Below are 25,007 nucleotides of genomic sequence, written 5' to 3' on the forward strand. Positions count from 1 at the left end.
CGGCAAATACGGTAATTCAATCTTAGACTCATCTGTCCATAGAACACTTTTCCAGAAGTCCTGATGTTTTGTCTACGTTCTCTCTGGCAAACTTAAGTCTGGCCTTGATGTTTCTCTTAAAGAACAAAGGTTTCCTCCTTTCACATCTCCCATGCAAGTTAAACTTGTGCAGTCTGTTTCTGGTTGTAGAGGCATGCACTTTTACATCAACAGTAGCAAAAGCCTGCTGTAAGTCCCGTGATGACATTTTAGGGTTTTTGGAGATTTCTTTTAGCATCTTGCGGTCTGTTCTGGGGGATCACTCTCTCCGCAGCAGTCATGAGCACGCCAAACTCATCTGAATATAAACCTAGGTCACCTTTTTCCCCCAGAAGGGGAAAAAAAGTTGACTAGAACATAAACCAAACTCAGGCAGTCTCATGAGATTACTATGGGAACTTGTGTCAGCCATTTTGAGTAGTGAGACTGCATGGGGCAAGAGTATAGGAGCATCGCTCTTGCCTTGGCTCATCACTAGACCAGGTGTAGCAATATTGCCCTGTATTGGTAGCATGGAATATTGCTACACCTTGGGTTTTGGCCAGGTACTAGTGACATGGATTAGCCACCTTGAGAACGAGCTACTGGGCTTGATTGGTCTGACCCAGTAAGGCCATTCTTATGTTCTTATAAGGTAGGCCTGGGAAGAGGCCTGCAATGGGTCTGAGAGGGAGAAGACTTGAATATAAACTGAGACCTCCATTTTTGGGCCCCAAAATCTAGGTTTATATTTGAGTATATACAGTATTTTTTTTATTCTGTAGGTGCCCTACAGATTCCTGTTGCTCATTGTTGGCCATCTAGCAAAAATAGTGCTACCGGATGACTTGATCCTTCATTTGTAGTAACCAGGATTTATCTCAGCTATACTGTATAACTTCCACTAGGCCTGTCAAGAACAGCAACAGGCCTAGGTGAACTGACACAGATCATGGCTACCTCAGGAATCTGGTTTAAGTTCTTTATGAACCAGTGAGTGTTTTACTTGTACATAGTGATAGCTACAGCTCTCTAACCTTCCAGGAGTTGTGAGTTCCACCTCTGCAGCATCCCCATCCTCACCTTGCCTAAGGATCAGTAGCCAAGTATTGAGCCCAAGGATATCTCGGGTCAGCCTAGGCTAGGGGTTCTTGAACCCAGTCCTTGATACACATATAGCCAGTCATATTTTCAGAATATCCACAATAAGTGCATGAGATATATTTGCATGCAAAGGAAGAAGTTCATGCAGATTTCTCATTCATATTCATTGTGGATATCCTGAAAGCCTGATTGGCTATGTATGTCTAGAGCAGTGGTTCCCAACCCTGTCCTGGAGGACCACCAGGCCAATCGGGTTTTCAGGCCAGCCCTAATGAATATGCATGAGAGAGATTTGCATATAATGGAAGTGAGAGGCATGCAAATCTGCTCCATACATATTCATTAGGGCTAGCCTGAAAACCCGATTGGCCTGGTGGTCCTCCAGGACAGGGTTGGGAACCACTGGTCTAGAGGACTGGGATGAGAACCTTGACCTAGGGAAAGATTTGGTTTTCATTGATATAAGTACATGGTTTTGTGTTTTGTTTTTTTAAATACAGGAAAAGCAATTATGTTAGCAAAAGATACCTCAAAAAATCCACCTTTGGCTGCAAAGTGCACAGCGTGATATCTCTCATTGTCCAAAATATTGACATTTGCTCCTTTTTCGAGTATTTTTCGAACAATCTCTAGAGCACCTTCTCTTGATGCCTCCATCAAAGCAGTACGACCAGTAGCCTGAAATTTAAACAAGAAATCAAGAATTAAATTGTTGCCCTTCTCTAACATATCTTAACACTGTAAAAAGATATTACTGATGACCAAAACTGAAAATATTTTACCACTGACAAGCTTTCAGATAAAGTCTCTGGAGAACACAGCTGGAAAAGCAAGCAGTGGTTTTATGACACAGACAACTGTGTTTATAGCTATATAAAATGCAGTATTTAAGTGCATCTATGTGTGTGTGTGTGTGTATATTATATATATACTCACACTGTATTTTTTCTAATAAATGCCCTCGCCCTCAAATCTTTGGTAAGCTGGCATTGCCTGTGCAGTCTCGACTAGTCTGGATTTTTAAGAAGCTTGTTCTGAGCAAATGCTGTCACACCATTTTGAAGTTCAGAGCTTAGAAAGCATCCTATGCTTTTGCATTTTGGTGACAAATACCCAAGCCCCTGAAGCAGTATTTTAGACGAAACCCGCAGTCGGGCAGAATAGGGGAGTAACTAGTAAACTTGCATATGTTTATTTGAAAATCTTACCTCTTCTCAACGTCATGGCACTGGGGCCAATATGGGGCCTTGACGATGTGAGGCTACTCAGGGTCCTGTATTGACTTGGCCATCATCATGAGAAGAGATAAGAAAGGTCCGGTCATTGTGGAGTGTGGACAAGTGAAATGGTTGTCTTGCATGTAGTCAGAGCAGCAACAGTTTTCCAATCTGTGCAACTGCACAAGGAAAATTCACTGTTCATACTGGACAGATAAAGTGAGTGACTCGGGGCTCCTTTTACTAAGCTGCGCTAGACACTAACGCCTCCATTGAGCTGGCGTTAGTTTTTGGCATGTAGCGCGCGCTATAAACGCTAGCGCATCTTAGTAAAAGGAGCCCTTAGTCTCTCGGACTTTACTTCCAGATCCAGGAGGGGGGCAGGAATCAGGATCTGCACTGCACTACCTGCCTGCCAGCTTCTGGGTCTTGCCTTTTCCCACCTAGCTAGATCAGTATTGCCCCAGGTACAAAATAAATACCTGTCTATACCATGTGCAATGCTTTGATTGTAATCACAGAAAGGCGGTATATGTATTTGAAGTCTGAACCTCTTTCCCATCCTTTGGTGTTTCATGTAGGGAACTAAAAATTGAAGTACCTCCATTAATAGCCCACTCTAGACTTCAGAAAACCAGTGTCTTCAATAATAGCCCAGGGAATTATTAGAAACTATATAGTATATATAAATAGGTATAGACATTCAGATTATGTGTTTGTATGTATGTACGTATGTATTTATCGATCTATCTGACCAACTATACATAACATAGCTTGGATTCCCAGGATAAACTTAGCTAGCTGGGACTGAAAACCAGAAAAGAACTGGCCTCATTCTCTTCTTTGCTTTCCCTTCCCTCCATTTTCTGACCTATAAATAAAAATTTTAAAAATGCCCATCCCTTGCAACTAGATCTCTTCTTCCCTTCCCTCAGGTTCTCCAAAATTAAATTACCCCACTGCCAACTTTTTCCATCCTCCTTACTAGAGGTCGTGGCAACCATTTTGAAGGGGGATCCACAATAGCTAGGAGTGAGTGGTCACTGCTCCTGCCTTTTCTATCGCTAAACCACTAAGGGTTGAGAAGGTAGACCCAAGGAGGAGTCTACAGGATTGGAGTGGGGGAGGAATCCCTGGAGGGGGGTCAGTTGTTGTTACTATGTGTGAGAGGGAGGAGGATTAGAAGGGGGGGGATCTGTGAACTTCTGGGGTGTATTGAGGGGTCTGCTGCCACTCTGTGGGGTGGAAGGGACGAAATGGTTTTGGAACTGCGGGAGGAAGATCAGGACCTGTCCATATACACTTATGTGGGTCCTAGCCAAAATTCAGTCAGGACCCCCCTAAGTGCCTTATGCTTATACCCAGCTGAATATTGGCCAGAACCCACATAAATTCTAGCAGCTGCTTCCTATCTGATCAGGCCCAAATATTCACTACCAATGCCTGCACATGACTTGGTATTGAATATACAGATCTAACTTGGCCAGCAACAGTAAGTATTTTAAAAAAATATTCTCCATTGCTGACTAACCAGTAGGTTTTAATACAAATTTAAATTTTTTATAGTTCTAGCCTTGTATCTCCTTGAAACAGCCCTAGCGAAAAGTGGATCCATGTCGGAGTCCCGTTTAAACGCTCAAGTGATATGACAAAGCTGAGTTCTAAAAACCAATTTATTTCTCAAAAAATATATAAAACTTTAAAATAATTATATAAATTAAGATTATTTAACAATAGGAAGGTGGTTGGGATATGACCAATGAGGAGGCTAGCTACGTTGTGAACTCTGTAATATGACAGATTTTATTCTGTACAGATGTAGCCACTGAGGTCTTATCCCGTATTACCAAAGAAAATGAATAATGAATTGAATATATAATAAGTTTATAGAGAACTGCTTATTATGAAATATTGAGATATATCAGAATTAATTGTGCTCTTGAAGCTTTCTAATCTATATAATAAAATGCTAAGCGCGCATGCGCACTCTTACCGCATGCTTCCCTGATCCCTGATCTGTCGGGGTGGCGGAAAGAGTGCGCATGCGCTACACCAGGACTCGCGGAGTGTCGGCTGCCAGGAGGAGGACTTCGAGGGAGGCGGCTGTCGGCGGAGGACAGATGGCGGGTCAGGACGGTCTGCAGATAGACAACTTGCTCCAGCTCGCACCGCCTTCAAAATTAAAAATAAACAGCCCCACACCGCCTCCCTGCTCGCGCAGACCTCCATCAACGAAAAAGTTTATTTTAAAAGTTTAAAGTCGCTGCGGCGGCTCCTCCCATGAGCCGCACCTGCGTCGGAGAAAGCTTCCGACGCAGGCAGCGATTGTGAGAGGAGCCGCCGTGGCACCTTTAAACTTAAAAATAAACTTCAAATGGTAGTGCCGTTTTTCCATTTCCGGCTGTGCCCTCTCTTATTAACTCAGCGCTCGAGCTGGTCCCTGGCTCTCGCCAACTCGCCGGATTTGCAGACAACAAAGCAACGGTGCGGGGAGGAGAGAAGGGACTGAGCCATGATGACAGGTGCATGCTTTTTACCTCTCTTGAGCGGCCGAGGTATTTTTACCCGTCGCAGGGTTCAACATGTGTAACAAAAAACAAAACCCTAAGCAAGAACACCTGGGCGGGAGGGAGGAATACATGACCTAGGAGCCCCAGATTTTAAAACCCAACCAACAATTTGCTCTGGGGAGGGGTTGGGGAGACAGAAGGGGGCCACGGAGAGATAGGCATGGCACAACAGATAAATACAGGTAGGCAGGGGGCCTGGGAGAAAGACAGAGAGACATACAGGGGGCCAGGGAGAGAGACAGACATAAAGAAAGACAAACAGACAGGGGGCCAGAGAGACAACAGATAAATACAGGTAGGCAAAGGGGCCAGGGAAAAAGACAGAGAGACATACAGAAAGAAAGACGGGGCCAGGGAGAGAGACAGAGGAGAGAGACAAACAGACAGGGGGCCAGAGAGACAGCTAGAATAAACACAGCCAGCCAGCATGCAAGGAGAGAGAGACAAAGAAAAAAGACAGACAGCCAGCGGCCAAGGAGAGAGAGAGAAAGAACAGACAGGGGGCCAAGGAGACAGAAAGAAAGAAAGACAGCCAGCCAGCATCTAAGGAGAGAGAGAAAGAATCCCCCCCAACAAACACTAGCCAAGGAGAGAGAGAAAGAAAGAATGACAGACAGGGGGCCAGAAAGACAGACAGAAAGAAAGACAGACATCTATTCTAGCACCCGTTAATGTAGTGGGCTTAAAGACTAGTTCTATATAATATACAACTGAATGAGGATGTTTTCTGGATTGTTGACATCCGGGTTTTACTTCCAGTAAAAGCAATGGCAATAAGGAGGACAGATTGAGACAACTGGGTTTTACTTCCATTGAAAGCAATGAAAGTAAAACCCGGACCTGATTTCAGGCCACCTCCGAGTGTGCATTGGGCGCTTTATAATTTTATGTTCACTTTCACAAAGCAGCGGCACGCCAGATTGAATAAATAGCCTCGTCAAGATAAGTATAAAATTCTTATCTGGTGGTAGTATTATATGGACGAAGGCCAATCTGGGACTTGACTGTGACAATGATGGTCCCGGACCGGCAGCCCTTGCTTATGGTTTTCATTTGAGCACTGGGGTTTAGCGGATCTGCACACAGTATTTATATTAATATGGTTTTATTGTAATATGATCAGTTTAAGTAGAAATTGATTAAAAATAATAAATTACAGATATATAGCATGTGAATTTTAATTAAATAGTTTGATATAACAGCACAGGAAAGTATAATTGGTGTACTCCATAGTGGGTGAATTGAATTTTAGTTGCCAGATATTAGACCAGTCCTCTAACTGTTCGCCATCTCTATCAGACAATGGTTGCCTTGCTATTTTATACCATACATCTGAGAGTTTAGTGCAGAGATTATAGCTACAACCTCAGCACCCTGTGATTGTGGGTTCAGGCCTACATTGTCCCCTGTGACTCTGAGCAGGCCACTTGGTACCCCATTGCCCAGGTACATTAGATGGATTGTGAGCCCACTGGAACAGATAGGGAAAAATGCTTGAGAACCTGAATAAATTCATGTAAATTGTTCTGAGCTCCCCCTGGAAGAATGGTATAGAAAATTTAACAACTAAATATGACGACCTTCAGCCTATAAAACCTGGCATTCACAAGTGGTCTCCCATCCAGGTACTAGCCAGGCCCAATGTTGCTTAGCTTCCAATAGTAAAAGCCAATCTATTCAAGGTGGCCTTTGTATAGAAACATAAAAACATAACGGCAGATAAAGACCAAATGGCCCATCTAGTCTGCCCATTTGCAGCATCCACTGTCTCCCCCTCTCTGTAAGGAATCCTACATGCCCATCCTGCACTTTCTTGAATTTACACCAATAAAGGGAAATGTTACAACAGAACAAGTAAAGGCTTTGACAATTAATAATAAGATTACAATTTTAGAGTTAATTAGCATAAGGGCTAATACAGCATTGAAGCATTTTGCTGAATGCCAAGATACAAAATTCTAGTTTTGCTTTCTATCTATTTAAGAAGCAATTTTTAATGATTAGGTGTGTTATATATATTGTCCTACTGCATTGGTGTTTTGGTCATAGCCCATTTTGTTTTGGCAGCTGGATTGCTTGCATCAGGGGCATATTCAGCTTTACAATACTTACAAATGACACACCTATAAGCAATAAAATCAATTAGAAACACATACATAATAAAATCAATCAAAACATAATCAATAAATACTAATATATACAATGAATGGACACATGCACATCAAGAGTGACACTACTGCAATGTAATAGACATGCAAATTAAAATAAAGGAGGCACGGGTGAAGTTTAAGTTTGGTTGGTTGCGTCTGTTTTAAGGCTTTGTTTGGTTTAGCTCCCAAATATATAATTGAGCTTTTCTCTTTTGCAACCAACAGATATAAGAAAATCTCACATCTGACTTTTGTTTTTCCGCCTGTTAAAGGATGTAAACTTAAAAAACATCATCAATTGGGTTAAGATTAGCAACATATTGGATTCATCAATTCCATTGACGTATGAGGCGGTTATTTGTGGAACTCTATTACATGTTAAGCCCCCTATAGATCAATATAAATGCCATCTTTTATTTATCATGACTGGGATAGCTATGCAAATGATTACCCGTAACTGGAGGAATTACGACCGTTTAAATTTTCCTTTTTGGTGGGCAAATCTGTGCTCCAGTTATAGATTTGAAAAGATGAATGCCAATAGTTTGGGACCCAGTAATTTCTTTAAATTGGTTTGGGGCCAGTTGACATCTTGTGTTACTTTATTATAGTAAGGATTTGATTATGAATTAGCATTGTTTATTTATTTTCATACACATCCAGGGAAGGGTGGGAGGGGAGGGCTTGATTTCTGTCCTAATTTTGACCTTTGAATATTTACACGCTTGGGGGAGGTTATTATTAATATGAATAGAGTTAGGATATTGGGAAGATCTATGTTTTGTGTTTTATGGATTTAACAGTGGGTGGGTGAGAGAAATGGTTGGTTATGTATATTTGTAAGCTGAATGTGTTTTTATTGATCTATTATATATTATATTTCTGTTTGTTGCACTATTGAAGTTTTGAAAATCAATAAAGAATTTAAAAAAAGAAAAAAAACCCAAAACATCATCAATCTTTTTCATATCAAGCAGCGTTATGGGGGATTTAGAACAATTGCTTTTGCTTACTGATACTTATGGGGAATTTAGGAGACATCTAAAAACATATCTGTTTTCAAAGTATTTAGGCAACTAATTCGTAAAAAATTTATTATGCACTATTTTGATCATTTTAGCATCTTTAATTATTGGCTTTTAACTTTTTTAGCTCTTTTTTTTTTTTTTAAATAATTTTTATTAGCAAATGCAAGTTCTATTCAACTTCTTTTATTGTTTTGTTTATAACTATTGTAAACCACATAGAACTTTACGGCCTTGTAGTATATAAACTGATTATTATTATTACCTTAAGACAAGAATTTCAGTGCATAAAGAATGCCTACGATAGACTCCTCAGAGCTAAAGTGCACTGCTAAAATGAAATTGTGAAGATCGGTTATAATAAAAAAAATTGCAAATCTCAGTCAATACAGAGATGTGTAGCTATCGGAAGCAGCAGTGCTCAAAAACAACAAAAAGGTTAAAAACTTGAGGGGTCATAAAGTGCAGATCTCAGACAAAACAGGGGAATCGAAATATGTATATATATACAAATAAAATTATGAGGACTATACAGTCATTCTTGGGTGCACTATTGAGTTACTAGCAATTAGTTATTGTAGTTGCTTTCTTGTAGTAATTGATAAGTAGTTACTACTTTTTATTCATTCAATTTTCTATACTGTTTTCTTAGGTGAGCTCAGAATGGTTTACATGAATTTATTCAGGTATTCATGCATTTTTCCCTGTCTGTCCCAGAAGGCTCACAATCTATCTGATGTGCCTGGGGCAATGGGGGGATCAAGGGCTAGATTTACGAACCTGCCCAATCGGGCAGGTCCGATGAATTCCCTAAACCAGTGTTCGGCAAACCACGGCTCGCGAGCCACATGCAGCTCTTTAGCCACTTGAGTGTGGCTCGCGGCTCAGCTAGCTAGAGCAGGGGTGCCCAACCTGCTTCCCTTTCTCGTAAAGAGGATGCTGAAGCGCCGGGCTGACCAACCTTCTGACGTTGGAGAGGAAGTTCTGGGCCAGCCAATCACTGCTTGGCTGGCCCGGAACTTCCTCTCCAACGTTAGAATTGACATCAGGTGGCGAAGATTGGTCGGCCCGGCGCTTCAACGTCCTCTTTACTGGGGAAGGGAAGCAGGGAGAGCTCAGAACTCGGCGGCGGCCTGTTCCCCAATGGCGGCGGCAGCCTATTCCCCTGCAGCGGTGGCAGCCTGTTTCCCAATGGCTGTGGCTTGGGGGCGGGTAGGGAGAAATAAAGAAAGGGGGAGACAGAAAGAAAGAAGGGAGATGGGAGACAGAGAGACAGACAGAAAGGGGGCATGGAGAAAGAAAGAAAGGGGGCACAGAGAAAGAAAGAAAGGGAGCATGGAGAGAGAGAGAAAGACAGACATACAGAAAGAAAGATGGCATGTTTTGTTATGTGACTGGCATTATTTAGACTTTAATTTCTATGAATGAATAGAATGAAAATGATATAAAATTGCATGCTTGTTTTTATGTGTGTGTGCTGAAGGGAAGTGGAGAGAGAATGGGTTGAGGACGCTGAAGGGAAATGGGGAAGAGAGAGTGGGGAGGAGACGCTGATTTATAAATTGACAATTGTACAGAATATTGTTTCTTTTTATACTTTAATATAATAAGTTCAGTATAAAACTATTTGAGGCTTGTGTGGATGGGATCAGATGGTTTGCGGGGACAGGGACTGAGCTCATGGGGTGGGGACGGAGACAAATTTTTTCCCCGTGTCATTCTCTAGGCTCTGCTACAAATCGATTTTTACTACATGTGGGCGAGCAGGGTGTCAGTCAGGTTGACGTAGCCGTCATAGCGGGATATGGCTCTCAAAAGAAATCTTAATCATTGTACTGCTGATCTTTGGCTCTTTTGACTAATGAGTTTGCTTACCACTGCCCTAAACTGTAATATGCAGATGAGGACGATCAGAGGAACGCCCCCATCTGCCGGCACGGATCGCTGCTGTGCGATCCTGACGCATGCGCAGACCCTGACAGTAGTGACAGGAGAAGCAGCCTCCTGTCACTGCTCTCAGGGCTTCTGCCGGCTTTTGTTTTTTTAATCAGGCAGATAGTTTGCCTATATTACACACGCAAAATAACTGCTTAATTTAAAAAATAATTAAAAATCCCCCCTCCCGAAGTGCCTCTTCTCTCCCCAAACCCCTAAAAAATCCCCCCCCTGACCGATGCCCCACAAAAGACAGGAGGGATGCCAAAAAAATGGCCAGAGACTTCCTTAGACTCCTCCCTAAGGAAGTCCCTGATTGACTGAGGTGCCCCAGGTCTCTCCCAAGGGAGGAGCCCAAGACACCTCAGCCAATCAGGTTCTTAGGCCCCTCCCCATGCAGGCGTGGCCAAAGGCCGCACTTGCATCGGAGGAGGTCTGGAGCAGGAGGGACTGACCACCCCTCCTGCTCCCAAGGAGATGAGAAGGTATGGGGAGGGAGTGGGCCGAACCCGACCAGCCGGCCTTGGAACAGGCCTGGAGCAGGAGGGACTGACCACCCCTCCTGCTCCCAAGGAGATGAGAAGGTATGGGGAGGGAGTGGGCCGAACCCGACCAGCCGGCCTTGGAACAGGCCTGGAGCAGGACGGACTGACCACCCCTCCTGCTCCCAACAAGTTGAGAAGGTACAGGGAAGGGGCGGGCCGGGCCCAACCAGCTGGCCTCGGAGCAAGCCTGGAGCAGAAGGGACTGACCACCCTTCCTGCTCCTAGTGAGCTTAAAATGTGCAGGTAGGGGGTGGGCTGTGCCCGGGCTGGACTGCCGGCTGAGCTAGCATAGCTACAGAGAGGGAGGGAGGCGGGCCGGGCAGGAGGCATTTGAGATGGCAGGAGGGAGTTGGCATCCCTCCTGCCTTTTATGGGGCATCGCCCCATGCAGAGGTGCATTGGCGTGGCAGGTTAAAACCATGGGCCGGCTGCGACTTAAAAAAAAAAAATTTAGCTTACTTTTGTAGCCCAGCGAGCCCATAGTTTTAACCTGCTTTAAACCCACGGATTAAACCCACGGGCTCGCAGGGCAGGGCAGGGCAGAGCAGGGCGGCATTCAGGGTGAGCAGGCAAGGTTTCTATGGAGCTGGAGAGTCGGAAGGACATTTTCGACTGGTCTCCAGCAGTCACTTTTGGGGTTGATCGGCCAGCCGAGTCAGTTTTAAAATTTTGGATGGTGGATCGCGTCCCTTTCCACTTTGCATGCGTTTTTCCTCATTTGCATGCACAGATTCAAATCGGATTGCAGGAGGGAAATCTGGTCACAAAGGGGTAGCAAACCGATCAGTACACGATCGGTTTGCTTTGTGAATCTAGCCCTAAGTGACTTGCCCAGGGTCACAAGGAGCAATGTAGATTTGAACCCACAACCTCAGGATGTAGCTTTAACTACTGCCGCACACTCTCCCCCACTATCCCAGTAACTCTAATTAATTACTTTTGAATTCATTATCCCTAGCATTAATCTCACAGTACTACCACAAGATGGCAACGAAAGGCATGGCAGACATTTTGTTTCTTGGAGCCGGATGGGGCATAATCAGAGAAGGACCACTCGTGTTCCAGGTCACTATACCACCACCAATCACCTCTAAGTACTTTCCAGGATGTTGGGAGGGCCTGAGTGGTGGGAAGGGGTTTCCAGTGACACATGTGGGCAGGGCTTGGCTTCAGGGAGGAACTAATCAGAATGACATGATCCAGGAATGGGAGGGGGGGGAGGAGGTCAGGTAGGCACAGGTTTGTGATCAGTAGTAATGGGGGGGAGGGGGCAAAGAGAACAATTGGGAGGAAAGCAATGTAGAGTCTGCTGACTTCCACCATTTGATCTTTTTGCCAGTTGAATGACAGAGTCACGGAGCCTAGCAACTCGATGTTATTAAAGTATGCTGTAACTTTTTTTTATATGAAGAATTGGGTTCCCTAATGCAACAGCTACCAAAACATGGTCTTTGTTAGGACCCTGGCAAGATAAGTGATCCTGTATTGCTTCTTTAATATTTTTAAAAGTTTGCACATTGGTATATCGCAGGATGTCATACGTGTTTGTATGTGGTGCGCGTGTTGTCGGGGTGGCGGCCAGCTTGACTCGGGAGTTGAGAGGTCCTACGCATGCTTCTGCAGGATGGCAGCCGGCTTGAATCGGAAGCCAGGAAGCGCTGGTGGACGGCAGAGGCATCGGCCGAAGCGGGAGGGCAGCTGCACGGGGACCCCGAGGGAAGGAAGCCACCACGCTGAAAGCGCTACAGCACCCACAGGCAGTTACCCACCCCTGGGCCACCATAGCAAACTTTGGTTATAGAACGAATCTTCTGAGTTTGCATTATGGCCTATGGGGAACTTTGCTTTGATATAAGAGTGCTTTGGCTTATGAGCATGCTTCTGGAACGAATTATGCTCGTAAACCAAGGTACCACTGTACTTTCAAAAACCATTTTGTCAGATGTATGAACTGTGGTTCAGGAGCTGAGTAAATATACATGTGAGGATTCAGAGTACTGAGAAGGTATTGAAAAGTTCAGGACAGGGTGTGGAAAGAGAGTGATAGCAGCAGCATAGTTCAGTTAACTCAGTGGCTCCCCAGCCAATCAGGTTTGAGGGTATCCACAATGACTATTCATGAGAGACATCTGAATACATATCCTTAAAAACCTGACTGGCTGGGGAGCGCCCAGGACTAGGGTTATCAGACATCCGGATTTCCCCAGACAGCTTTTCAAAACTTTGTCCAGGTTTTGAAAAGCTTCTTCTCAATCACGTCGGGTAGGAGGCAATCCGTGCATGCGCAAATTGCCTCCTGCCCGACCAAAGCAGGCATCGGGGGGCGGGTCTAAGATGTCCAGATTTTACAACTGTAAAATCTGGCAACCCTACCCAGGACAGGTTCGGGAACCACTGAGTTAACTGATAACTGTGGTAAAAAAAGATAGACAGGATGGTCTACAAATAATTAAGTCCATTCACACCTGTAGTGAGCCATAACTCTACTGTCCCTATTCAGACTAAGGCCCATATGCTCAAAACTCACCGTGCCTTTAACGATCAACACTAAACCTGTTTAACTGAAGTATTTCAGCTATTGATTCCCAAAATGACTAATCATGGTCTTTTTCATGGTTTGTAGCAGCCTCTGATAATTGTATGTAAATGGATTATAAAAAACTCATCAATATTAAAATGAGCACTCCAGTCGATACCCAGATGATGCACAAAATGAAGCACTGGTTTTTAACGCTATGACATCTCCAAAAGGCTTGGGGTTGCTGGTACTGTTAAAATAAAAATGCAGCTTTTTTTATGGCCACAGATGTTGTATGTATGTTACACTTGCAAAACATCTGTGCCTATTAAAAAAACATAAAATAAAAAAACCCTACTCTTCCTGCCCCAAACAGCTGAGTGGCAGGGGAAACCCCAAAGCAGTGGCACTTTCTCCAATGATCGATTAGATTGGATTACGGCGACCTCTGTGAAACTCATTTGCACGCAAAATTGTTTCAACATTGATCGCCAATTTCAAATTGGACCATTTACTGGCACCACAGTGACCCATAGGATTTTAACAGCGATTTTAGAGCATCCGGCTCTAAGTATTAAGCTTGTAAATCAGTTCCAATTCAGCAGTTTTAAGCTGGAGTATCCCTTTGAAGCTCTTCTGTAGTACAGTCAGTTAGTCAGAGCCACTTTAACCACCTATGGGACCCTGGGCAAACTTTTGAATGGCTTCTCCTCCTACCCCAGGTTTAATGGAACAGTTTCCTTAGCCCCCTGCCAGCCAAGCCACTTCCTGCCAAAACATATGTGGCATAAAGGCGCAGAAACACTGTCTAGGCCAGGAGTGTCCAACCTTTTGGCTTCCCTGGGCCGCATTGGCCCAAAACAATTTTCTGGGGCCGCACAAATGTGCAAACGCTGCAACAAGACAGAGGAGGGGGCCGGCAAGACAGTAAACACCTGGGGGCAGCAGAGGAAAACAATGCATCGCTCTCGACCGGAGCCGCACAAAATACTTCACGGGGCCGCAGGTTGGACACCCCTGGTCTAGGCCATGCTGCCAATGCCTCTGCTGGTTCTATGCCTTAAAAACAGAAGTCCATGTCAGGAGGGGGCAAGACTGGCAGAGCCATCAACTGTACAACATCTTTATTCAGGGGTATTTTTTTTTTTAAACTTTATTTATTTTGCTGGAGGCAGCAGGGTTGGTTGGGGGGGGAGGCGGCAGTAAGGGGATAAGGAAGCTGCTGGAGCAGGAGAAGGGATGGTACTAGAGTATAGAAATGTCAATGGTGGCCCATCCCAAAGAGTGAGATTGAAGGCTGAGAAGTGAGTTATTTTTCTCCTAGTGCATTTGAGTATAAATTGGCATAGTCATGAAGGGACTGACACCTGAGAGAGGGCTGCTGGTTACTTTTTTAACAAGTAATGCTTTCATGTGAACCTAAAAATTGATTTCTGTATCATGGCATATTACATATATTAAACTCAATTATTTCATGCACCTACTAAAATCACAGATATTGTATTTAAAGACTTCTTGAGAGACAGTGCTTCTAATTTAAATCTACATAAGAACATAAGAGTTGCCATACTCGGAGAAACTAAGCCCATCAAGCCCAGTATCCTGTTTCCAACAGTGGCCAACCCAGGTCATAAGTACCTGGCAAGATCCCAATGAGTAAAACAGATTTTATGCTGCCCATCCTAGAATTAAGCAGTGGATTTCCCCAAGACCATCTTAATAATGGCTTATGGAAATTATCCTTTTTAAAACCCTGTTAAGCTAACTGCTTTCACTATATTCTATGGCAAGGAATTCCAGAGAGCATTATACATTGAATAAATATTTTCTCTGGTTTGGGAGAGGCCTTGGACATCTGATCCAATCAGGGCTTTAGACGCCTCCCCTTTCTATCCCAGGAAGAGAGGAAGGGAGTTTGTGGCTCAGGACCACCGCCTGCTTCTGCCACTTTGGGGCATAAGGGAGGGAAGGGGGGGGGGAGGGAGGAGAGCTTTGTGGCTCAGGACAGCTTCCTCGATGCATGGGGGTGGGAGGATGGTTGTACATGGGGGCTTGAGGGAGGATTTACAGCTCAATGTTGATGCCAGCAGGCCGGTTCCACCCTGGTTAAGGTGGAGCTCATCTTTGCAGAATACAGTCCCACTTCCCCAGAATGTCTCTCAGTTCCTAACAAATCTAAAACTCTCCTCCCTGCACCATCACCTCATTCACGCATTGAGACTCTGGAGCTCTGACTTTTGGTTTCCGCACAGGGAGCATTTCTGAAAATGTTACCATGGAGGTTCTGGATTTTAATTTCCTATTTAAGAGCCTAAATGTGGCTTCCAGAACCTCCCTACCACATTTCCCTATGTCATTGGTACTCACATAAACTAAGACAGCAGGCTCCTCTCCAGCACTATCAATAATGTTATCTAGGTGATGCATTAGGTCCACCACCAAGATCAAGCAGATACAGAGCACTGAGTTCAAACTACAGATACAAATGCTGGACATTGTTTTAAGTTTTTAGTAATGATTTTTATGCCAGCTGGGCTGAATAAAGGATAGATAATAGCCATATTTTGTTCTTCTCCTGCAGCCCTGTAGTCATCAGATTGTTATTTTACAAGAAAGACAAGGAGGAGCAGGAGGGGATTATGTCAGTATTTAATGCCATGGTCCGAAAAATATCTTTAAAATTACTTTTCTTTGTCAGCTCTAAAATAAAGAGAATGCAAATTCAAATTAAGAGGTGAATAGATAGTAACACCATCCTCCTTTTTTCACAAAAAATAAACCAGTCATTATCTTGGATTGAGTGGGCTCATTATGCTATATCATCCCAAAGAAATAGCATGGCAGCAACAGGAAGAGATGGGTGGAGTTTGGAGTAAGAGGTTCTTGGTTTGGTTTTAATCTTGGCTCAGCTACTAAACCCTGGTTTTTCATTCTTACTCCGACAGTTCTGCTACAGGCTAGCTTTGGGGGTTTGTGACCTGTGTAGCTGTTCAGGGCATCATGAGGGGTACTGCTATAGTGGTGTGCCACCCCCATATCCTTCCACATCATATGGACCAACGAAAAAGTGGAGTGGAAGGATAATGATGCTGGGCAGAGAACTGAAGAGTATGGTTACCATATTTTCTAAGTTAAAAAAGGTCGCTCAACCAAGCCCCCACCCATGCCCCACCCCCGTCCCACCCACAGTGCCCTGTCCCACCCACATCTGCCTCCCACTACTGTCCCCCTAAACCCACAGCCATTTTCTCTCCAGCCCCCCACATGGGCCACTCTGCATTCTGGTCAGGATCTCAAGGGTCTCCTCTGTCACTAGTACCTTCTCCAGCACTGTAATTTTAAAACTATGGGCAGCCAGCAGCATTAGCGACATGATCCTGCCATCGTCCTGCTCCAGAAGCCTTCACTCTGCAGTATCAAGCCTATGTGGGAACAGGAAGTGCTGCAGAGAGAAAGCTTCTGGGGCAGGTTGACATCAGAAGAACCTAGTCGCTAAAGCTGCCAACTGCCCAATGTTGTTAAATTGCAGAACCGGAGAAGGTACTAGGGACAGAGGAGACTCATGCGAGCCAGACCCAACTCTAGGGTAGGAACTGGACTGGAGAGAGTGAATCCAAAACCTGGATAAACTCCCTCCAGTCCAGGAAACTGTCTGGACACCGGGACAGTCCTCAAAAAAAAAAAAAGACATGTCCAGGTAACCCTACTGAAGAGGGAATGTTTAATAAAAGGAGAGAGTAAGAGGGATGTTGCCATGGAGTCACCACAAATAAAGGAGGGGGCAGTGTGCCAAAGCTGCTATCACTAAATAAGATGCCAGTTTCTATTTTTGCAGAAGGCACTAGGAGTCAGTGCTAACTCAGCTCCCCAAACCAGCCACTTACTCAGTGACAGCTTTAGCAGGTAGGCTGGCACACTGGGTTGCTCTGAATGCATGCCTTTGGGTTCACCAATTTCCTACTCAGCATATGATCTTTGGGATTTTCAGTCTAAGGGCATGAAGCACCGCATATAAATGTGGCCCTGAGGGCTATGGAGCAACTGCTGAGCTTCCCAGGTTTGTACATGCAGGTGGTGGAGCAGCTCATAGGCCCTTTCTGGATATAGAACTACTATTGTATTTAAGTCTGTGAGCTCCAGAAATGGATGGGGCTTTGGGAAAGGGGGAGTAGGAATATGATCCTTTCCAGGAAGGGTGGGGATAAAAACTATGAAGTGTGTGATAAATCTGCTTAGGAGGTATGAGTAATGGGTGAGCCTGGTCTGCAGGGGAGGAACACTGATGAAGGAGGAGAGAGCAGCAGCGGCTGGAGAGGCAGGCTTGGAAGGGAGGAAGCAGGGGATAACGGCGGCGAGGAGCGGGTAGCAGCGAGAGTTAGCTCCGCCCACCCGCGCCGTGTCATCAGCAGCGCCGGAGCCCGGACTCCCCCTTAAAAGGGGGCGTGCCAACGGCGCACAGCCGTTCGGCGCACGAGAGCGCCTTCGCGAAGGGCCTTGAGAAGGGCCTAATCTAAACTCTTCATTCCACTCAATCAATCACACTCTACCTCTTCCTTCTTCTCACACCCATACACTTCTCACACCCATACACTTTCTTGCACTCTTAGCTTGATAGATAGTCCTCCCTTGAACCTCTCAGACCCTATATATATTTTATTAAAAAAAAAAAAAAACCTCTCTCTCTCTCTATCTTCATCCTTCTCCTCACATACTCTCTGACATCTCAACCTTTCTCTTTACAGAAATAAATCTTGGAAATGGCAGGAAGGACACGGAGTACCAAAGCTACAATCAAGATCGACACTCCAGCATCCGGAGGGACCCTGGGGATGGTCGAGGTCTGTACACAGAAGGCAGAGAGCGACATGGATCAGAGGGCAGAGGTCTCAGTGCTGATCGAGACCTCCCCCCCCCCCCCTCAAAGTGCACTACAGTCTCAACACAGACAGAGGAGCTGGGAAGCTTAGGCAAGGATATCTTACAGGAACTACTGAGCCTCAGGGAGGAGGTAAAGCGCCTGAGGAGCATAAGGGATGACGAGGCCTTCATCGACGACGCCATCCTGGAACTGTCGCACCTCACAGAGAGAGCCCACAACAGGTCCATCCTCGACACGCCCAACCCTACAGAGCTAAACACAACGATTGGAATACAGGAGATGATTGGAGAAGCAGGCCCCTGGCAGCTAGTAACCTCCTCTACAGGCAAGCGAAATAAACCCACCTCATTCTCACTCTCTTCTTCTTTTTCTCTTCAACAGGATAGCAGTTCATCATTACCACAGCTAACTCTGAGAAATAGATTTCAGATCCTACAGGAAGGAGCCACCGAGGAAATATCAGAAGAGGCTCAAGAGGATGCCCAGCTCACAACATCATTTCCAGAGCACGCTCAAGAGGATGCCCAGCTCACAACATCATTTCCAGAGCACGCGGACCAGCCCCGTCGGAAGGAACGAAGAGTGGTAGTCATTGGTGACTCCATGCTAAGGGGCACCGAGGGACCAATATGCAGGCCTAATTTGCAGTCAAGAGAGATCTGCTGTCTCCCTGGAGCCAAGATCCAGGATATTACCACTAACCTAGACAAAATTCTAAAACCTAATGATCATTTTCCCATGTTTCTCATCCATGTAGGCACAAACGACACTGCGAGAAATACCACAGAGAACATACCCAGAGATTTTGGAGCGCTGGGAAAGAAGTTGAAGCAGATAGGAACACAGGTGGTCTTTTCATCAATTCTTCCAGTAAGAAACAAAGGCAGAGCTAGAGAAGAGCGTATTCAACGGACTAATGAATGGCTCCGAGAATGGTGCAGAGAAATGAACTTTGGATTCCTAAACCACGGCAAGACGCTCCAGGGACTACAAGGACCAGATGGACTCCACCTAACCAGAAGAGGTAGAAACGTATTTGGACATCGATTGGCCCGCCTACTCCATAGGGCTTTAAACTAGGTAAGTTGGGGGAGGGTACATACTTATATCCCAGAGCAGTAAGAAACCACCCTGAGGAGGCAAGTCGCACTCACACTACCAAGTCTAAGGTAAGTACCAATGACATCCACATTAATTCAGGGAGAAATATCACTGATAATTTTGGAGCCACACTAACTCATAAAGTAAACTCTTCACAGAAATGGAGGGCCATGTATGTTAATGCGCACAGCTTGGGCAATAAGATTCTAGAATTAGAGACTGAAATAACAAATGCCGATCTTGACGTGATAGCGATATCTGAAACCTGGTTCACGGAATCGCATGGGTGGGATATGGTTATACCAGGGTACAACCTACTTCGCTGCGACCGAGTGGGTAAATTGGGAGGAGGAGTAGCGCTATACACTAAGGAAAGCATCAAAACCACCAGAATCACAGATGTTAGATACACTGGGGAATCCCTCTGGGTGAACCTGGCCAGAGGAAATGAAAGATGCCTATACCTGGGTGTGATATATAGACCTCCCAGGCAACAAGAGGACAAAGACATGGAATTAATCGAGGACATAGAGAATATCACACTGCGCGGGGACTCTGTAATGCTAGGAGACTTCAACATGCCAGATGCAGATTGGGACACACTCTCCGCGACTACGGGTAGCACCAGAAGAATATTAAACTCCATAAAGGGCGCACATCTCAAGCAATTGGTATTGGAACCCACCAGGGACAAGGCGTTACTAGACCTGGTTCTCACCAACGGAGATAGCATCACGGAAGTCTCAGTAGGAGAAACACTGGCCTCCAGCGACCATAATATGGTTTGGCTCAACCTCAAGAAAGGATTCCCGAAAACAAACACAGCAACAAGGGTTCTCAACTTTAGAGGCACAGACTTCAACCGCATGGGAGATTTCGTCCATGAGGAACTACATAAACAACCAAAAACTGATAATGTGGAGGATATGTGGTTGACTCTGAAGTCCATACTACACGAAGCAACAGACCGATACATAAAGACTGTAAGTAAACGCAGGAGAAACAAAAGACCCAAATGGTTCAGTAAAGAAATTTCAGACCTAGTTAAACAGAAAAGAAACGCTTTTATCGCCTACAAACATTTAGGCAGAGAGGGGGCAAAAGAGGACTATCTAGACAGATCTAAAGCTGTCAAAACAGCAGTCAGAGAGGCCAAACTCCGAATGGAGGAAGAGCTAGCATGGAAAATTAAGAAAGGGGATAAATCTTTCTTCAGCTATATTAGCAACAGAAAAAGAAACAAAGATGGGATAGTACGCTTGAAGCAATCGGACGGTAACTTTGCAGAATCAGACTCTGTGAAGGCAGAATTACTAAACCAATACTTCTGTTCAGTGTTCACCCGCGAAGCGCTGGGAGCTGGTCCACAGCTGCAGACGGGAGATAACCGGAAAGACCCGTTTCAAGATTTAGAATTTATGCCCAGTAGTGTCTACGGCGAACTTTCAAGACTCAAAGTAAACAAAGCCATGGGACCAGATAACCTACACCCCAGAATGCTCAGGGAGTTAAGGGAAGTCCTGGCAGAACCATTATCTGTTCTTTTCAATCTTTCCCTAAGCACAGGAAGGGTCCCATTAGACTGGAAAACAGCCAACGTAATCCCACTCCACAAAAAGGGCTGCAGGACAGAGACAGCAAACTACAGACCAGTGAGTCTCACGTCTATAGTGTGTAAACTCATGGAAACACTGATCAAACAGAATATTGACACAATCCTAGATGAAGAAAAACTGCGTGATCCACACCAACACGGGTTCACCCGGGGTAGATCCTGCCAATCTAATCTGATTAGCTTTTTTGACTGGGTTACCAGACAACTGGACGCCGGAGAGTCACTGGACGTGGTATACTTGGACTTCAGTAAAGCATTTGATAGCGTCCCTCATCGAAGATTACTGAACAAGCTGAAATCGATGGGATTAGGAGACATTCTAACTACATGGGTTGGGGATTGGCTGAGCGGTAGACTTCAGAAGGTGGTGGTAAACGGTACCCCACCCAAAGCATCGGACGTGATCAGTGGAGTGCCGCAGGGATCAGTCCTGGGTCCGATCCTATTCAATTTATTCATAAGAGATATGACGAAAGGACTTAGAGGAAGGGTATCACTGTTCGCCGATGATGCCAAACTTTGCAACATAGTAGGCAGATGCTTATTACCTGATAATATGACACATGACCTACTACTGCTGGAACAATGGTCAAAAACTTGGCAGCTAGGCTTCAATGCTAAAAAATGCAAGATAATGCACTTGGGCAGGAGAAACCCCCGTAGAACTTATGTACTAAATGGTGAGACCTTGGTTAGAACTACGGCGGAACGCGATCTAGGAGTGATCATTAGCGAGGATATGAAGGTTGCCAATCAAGTGGAGAAGGCTTCCTCCAGGGCAAGACAAACGATGGGGTGTATCCGTAGAGGTTTCGTCAGCAGGAGACCTGGGTTATGATGCCGTTGTACAGAGCCATGGTGAGGCCTCACTTAGAGTACTGTGTTCAGTTTTGGAGCCCACACTACCGAAAGGACGTGCTGAGGATCGAGTCGGTTCAGCGAACGGCCACCAGGATGGTCATGGGGCTCAAGGATCTCACGTATGAAGAAAGACTAAAGAAGTTGCGGCTGTACTCACTTGAGGAAAGAAGAGAACGGGGAGATATGATTGAAACGTATAAGTACATCACGGGACGCATCGAGTCAGAAGATGATATCTTCTGGCTCATGGGACCCTCAACCACCAGAGGGCATCCGCTGAAAATCAGGGGAGGGAAGTTTCATGGCGATCCCAGGAAGTACTTCTTCACCGAAAGAGTGGTGGACCATTGGAACAGACTCCCACCCCAGGTGATAAAGGCCAATAGCGTAACGGATTTTAAGAAAAAATGGGATACTCACGTGGGATCTTTAAGGGAGTAAATTCAGGGGGGGGATACTTGGAATGGGCAGACTTGGTGGGCTATAGCCCTTTTCTGCCGCTTTTTCTATGTTTCTAAGGTAGAGGGAACCTAGTTGGGGGGGGGGGGGGGGGGGGGAAATAGTAGGGGGCAAGGCAAGTCAGGAGGAAGTAATAATAATAATAATAATTTTATTCTTATATACCACCATACCGAAAAAGTTCTAGGCGGTTCTCAACAAGGTGAGCTAATACATGGGATACAGATAAAATACAAATTAGAATAATGGACTTAAAAACAGATAAAGACAGAAATATAATGCAGAAAATACCGGCATGGCAGGGAAAGAAGTAATACATAGAACAGATAAAATACATCAAGTTGAATATAAGGAACTTGATTGAAAAAATGAAGCAGAATGCATTAAGATACCAGCCTATCAAAGAGTTTAGTCTTTAACAGTTTTCTTAAATCAAGATAGGAAGAGACCTCTAAACTGATTTATAACAAATACAGGAAACTTTGAACAAGAATAGGAAGTAGAGAGCAGAGAAGGAACAGGAAGTAGAGAGCAGAGAAGTAAGAATAGAAGAGTAGAGTAGTTATCGGGGGGCACACTGAGCATTTTACCCTCAAAACCAAAGTCTAAATGCATTGAGAGAAAGAAGTGAAAGAAAAACAGAAAATGAGAAGAGGAAGAACAGATGGTCTGAGAGAAAAGAAGTGAGAGGGGTTATTTCTGTCATGATTTGATTTTTAAATTTGTTCACTTGGGATGGGTGGGAGGATGGAAGGATATGGTGAATAGGATAAAGTTTTTGGGTAACTATGTTTTTGTGTTTTATTAAATTATTAGGTGGGTGGGTAGGGGTAGGGGGAGAAATTGGTTGGCTATGTATATTTGAAAGTTAAATGTGCTTATATTGACTTATATATGATATATTTATGTATTGCACTATTGAGGATTGTAAAATCAATAAAGATTTAAAAAGAAAAGTGTATGGTGTGCATAGATTAGGTAGGAATGAGGGAATATTGAGGACTGGCTGGGAGGGGGAAGAATTTGGATTATATATGGACCAGAGTAAACTGAAGACGTAGCGTTAGTATGGTGTAGATGGGCTGGGAGTAAGATGGTAAACTGTGGCAATGAGTTGGGGCTGAAGAGGGAGAAAGGCTGGTGGGACTTGCAGTGCAACCCCTAGCACTTCTTTTAGCCTCCCTGTCTGTGCTCTTTATTTAATGACAGCCTGTTCACAATCCACTAGGCTTTAATTTCTTTTATAGAGATTTGGTCATTTGTGCCGAGTTTAGAACTCCCAAACATTTTGAAAAGTTGGTTCCTATGCCTCCATTCCTGTTAGAGCCTCTGCTTGCCCTGGATCGATAACATGGAATGCTGCTACTATATGGGTTTTTACCAGGTATTTGTGACTTGGATTGGCCTCTGTGAAGATGGGATACTGGGCTAGATGAACCATTGGCCTGACATACTAAGGCCATTTTTATGTTCTTATGAACATTGCTGTTCACATGGCCAACAGCTAGGGCTGACTGGGAGCCAAGTTTTAAAGTGCATACGGGCTTTGCGTTAGGCTCTTCTACATCCAGCTTTGAACATCTGCCCCATAATGAACACTCATATGGAAAAGATGCACATGGGAAAGCAGAAGGAACACATGCAAGGACAAAGTATATCAAGATGTATCCTTTCTCTATGACTTCCTGCCACCTATGTCACTCACCACAAAAAAATTAAAACAAACAAACAAAACACTCGCACATAAAAAGTTAAAGAAAGGGAGCAGAAAGAAAAACCCCAGAAAGAGGGGCATTAGGAGAAAAGATAAATTCCTATCAAGAGGCAAGAGAAGGACAGAGAACTTGGAGAAGAAAGATGAAGTATCTCCATTGTCTCCCACTTTGACTCTCACTCTTATCAGGGGAAAAATGTTTCCTTTTGATTTTAAAACTCTGTGCTGGGCTGAACCTGGGAAGATGTGATGGCCCCTTTTTGGACTGTAATTGTGATTTGTATCACAGTGTTCATTCTGTATGGGAAAGAAGGCTTCACAATGATACATTTCATAGGCAAGCAGTCAATATTAATATTAAAAAAAACCAAATAAAGCACAACACTAATGTTTAAGTAATTATTTTAAACAAAAGGCACCACCTTGATATATAGCTCAAACAAAATAATGCATAATGGCTGTGTATGAGAGGTCTACATCAAGCTAATTGTTCATTTGTTTATTCTGGTTAGAATAAATTGTATATTTAATGTGCACCTATGGTGCGTTCTACAGATATCAAAATGGAACTGTAACTATGAAACTTAATAAACCATTAACTCATCTGGCATACTGTTTCATAAAAGCTTGGGTAATCTGTGGCATGGAGGAAAGGCCTCAGAATATATGTCCATATAACATGCCAGCCTAAAGGCCATTCAGCCAATGTGGACAAAAATTTCAATCACTGGCCATCCTCCTGTCACCTTCAATCTGTGTGTAAAATCACACTCAATAATGTGCAAAATCATGAATATAATGCATAAATACTACAAGATATTTAAAAAACCTACTTACCTCAGTGGCATTAGACAGATCATTCTAGAAACTAATTCTGATTTTGATTCTGACGAGCTCGTTTCGCGGTATCTTCTTCAGAGAATCAGAGCAGACATCAAAGAACCTAAAAAATGAAGTGCACAATTGTGAAAATATACACTTACTCAACCTCAAACAATCTAACCCAGTGGTCTCAAACTCAAACCCTTTGCAGGGCCACATTTTGGATTTGTAGGTACTTGGAGGGCCGCAGAAAAAAAATAGTTAACGTCTTATTAAAGAAATGACAATTTTGCATGAGGTAAAACTCTTTATAGTTTATAAATCTTTCCTTTGGCTAAGTCTTAATAATAATATTGTAATTTATAGCTAAAGAGACATATGATCAAGAAACTGTTTTATTTTACTTTTGTGATTTTGATAAACATACCGTGGGCCTCAAAATAGTACCTGGCGGGCCACATGTGGCCCCCGGGT

The 25,007-nt window shown here is 44.2% G+C and overlaps 1 protein-coding gene across 8 annotated transcripts in view; it reads right to left on the bottom strand.

Annotated features, from left to right (window-relative positions):
- Nucleotides 1–25,007, bottom strand: part of ANKEF1 (ankyrin repeat and EF-hand domain containing 1) — a 174,968-nt gene that overhangs the window by 69,555 nt on the left and 80,406 nt on the right. For 6 of the 8 annotated variants that reach the window (XM_033939561.1, XM_033939562.1, XM_033939563.1 and 3 more), the window contains one exon: nucleotides 1,651–1,800. In XM_033939561.1, the coding sequence (XP_033795452.1) occupies nucleotides 1,651–1,800 (150 nt within the window). Of the gene's footprint in view, nucleotides 1–1,650; nucleotides 1,801–24,548; nucleotides 24,655–25,007 lie in introns of all 8 variants that reach the window. The other 2 variants (XM_033939565.1, XM_033939567.1) reach the window with 1 other exon arrangement.

The sequence above is a fragment of the Geotrypetes seraphini genome, chromosome 3, assembly GCF_902459505.1.
Source record: "Geotrypetes seraphini chromosome 3, aGeoSer1.1, whole genome shotgun sequence".
NCBI classification, from domain to species: domain Eukaryota; kingdom Metazoa; phylum Chordata; class Amphibia; order Gymnophiona; family Dermophiidae; genus Geotrypetes; species Geotrypetes seraphini.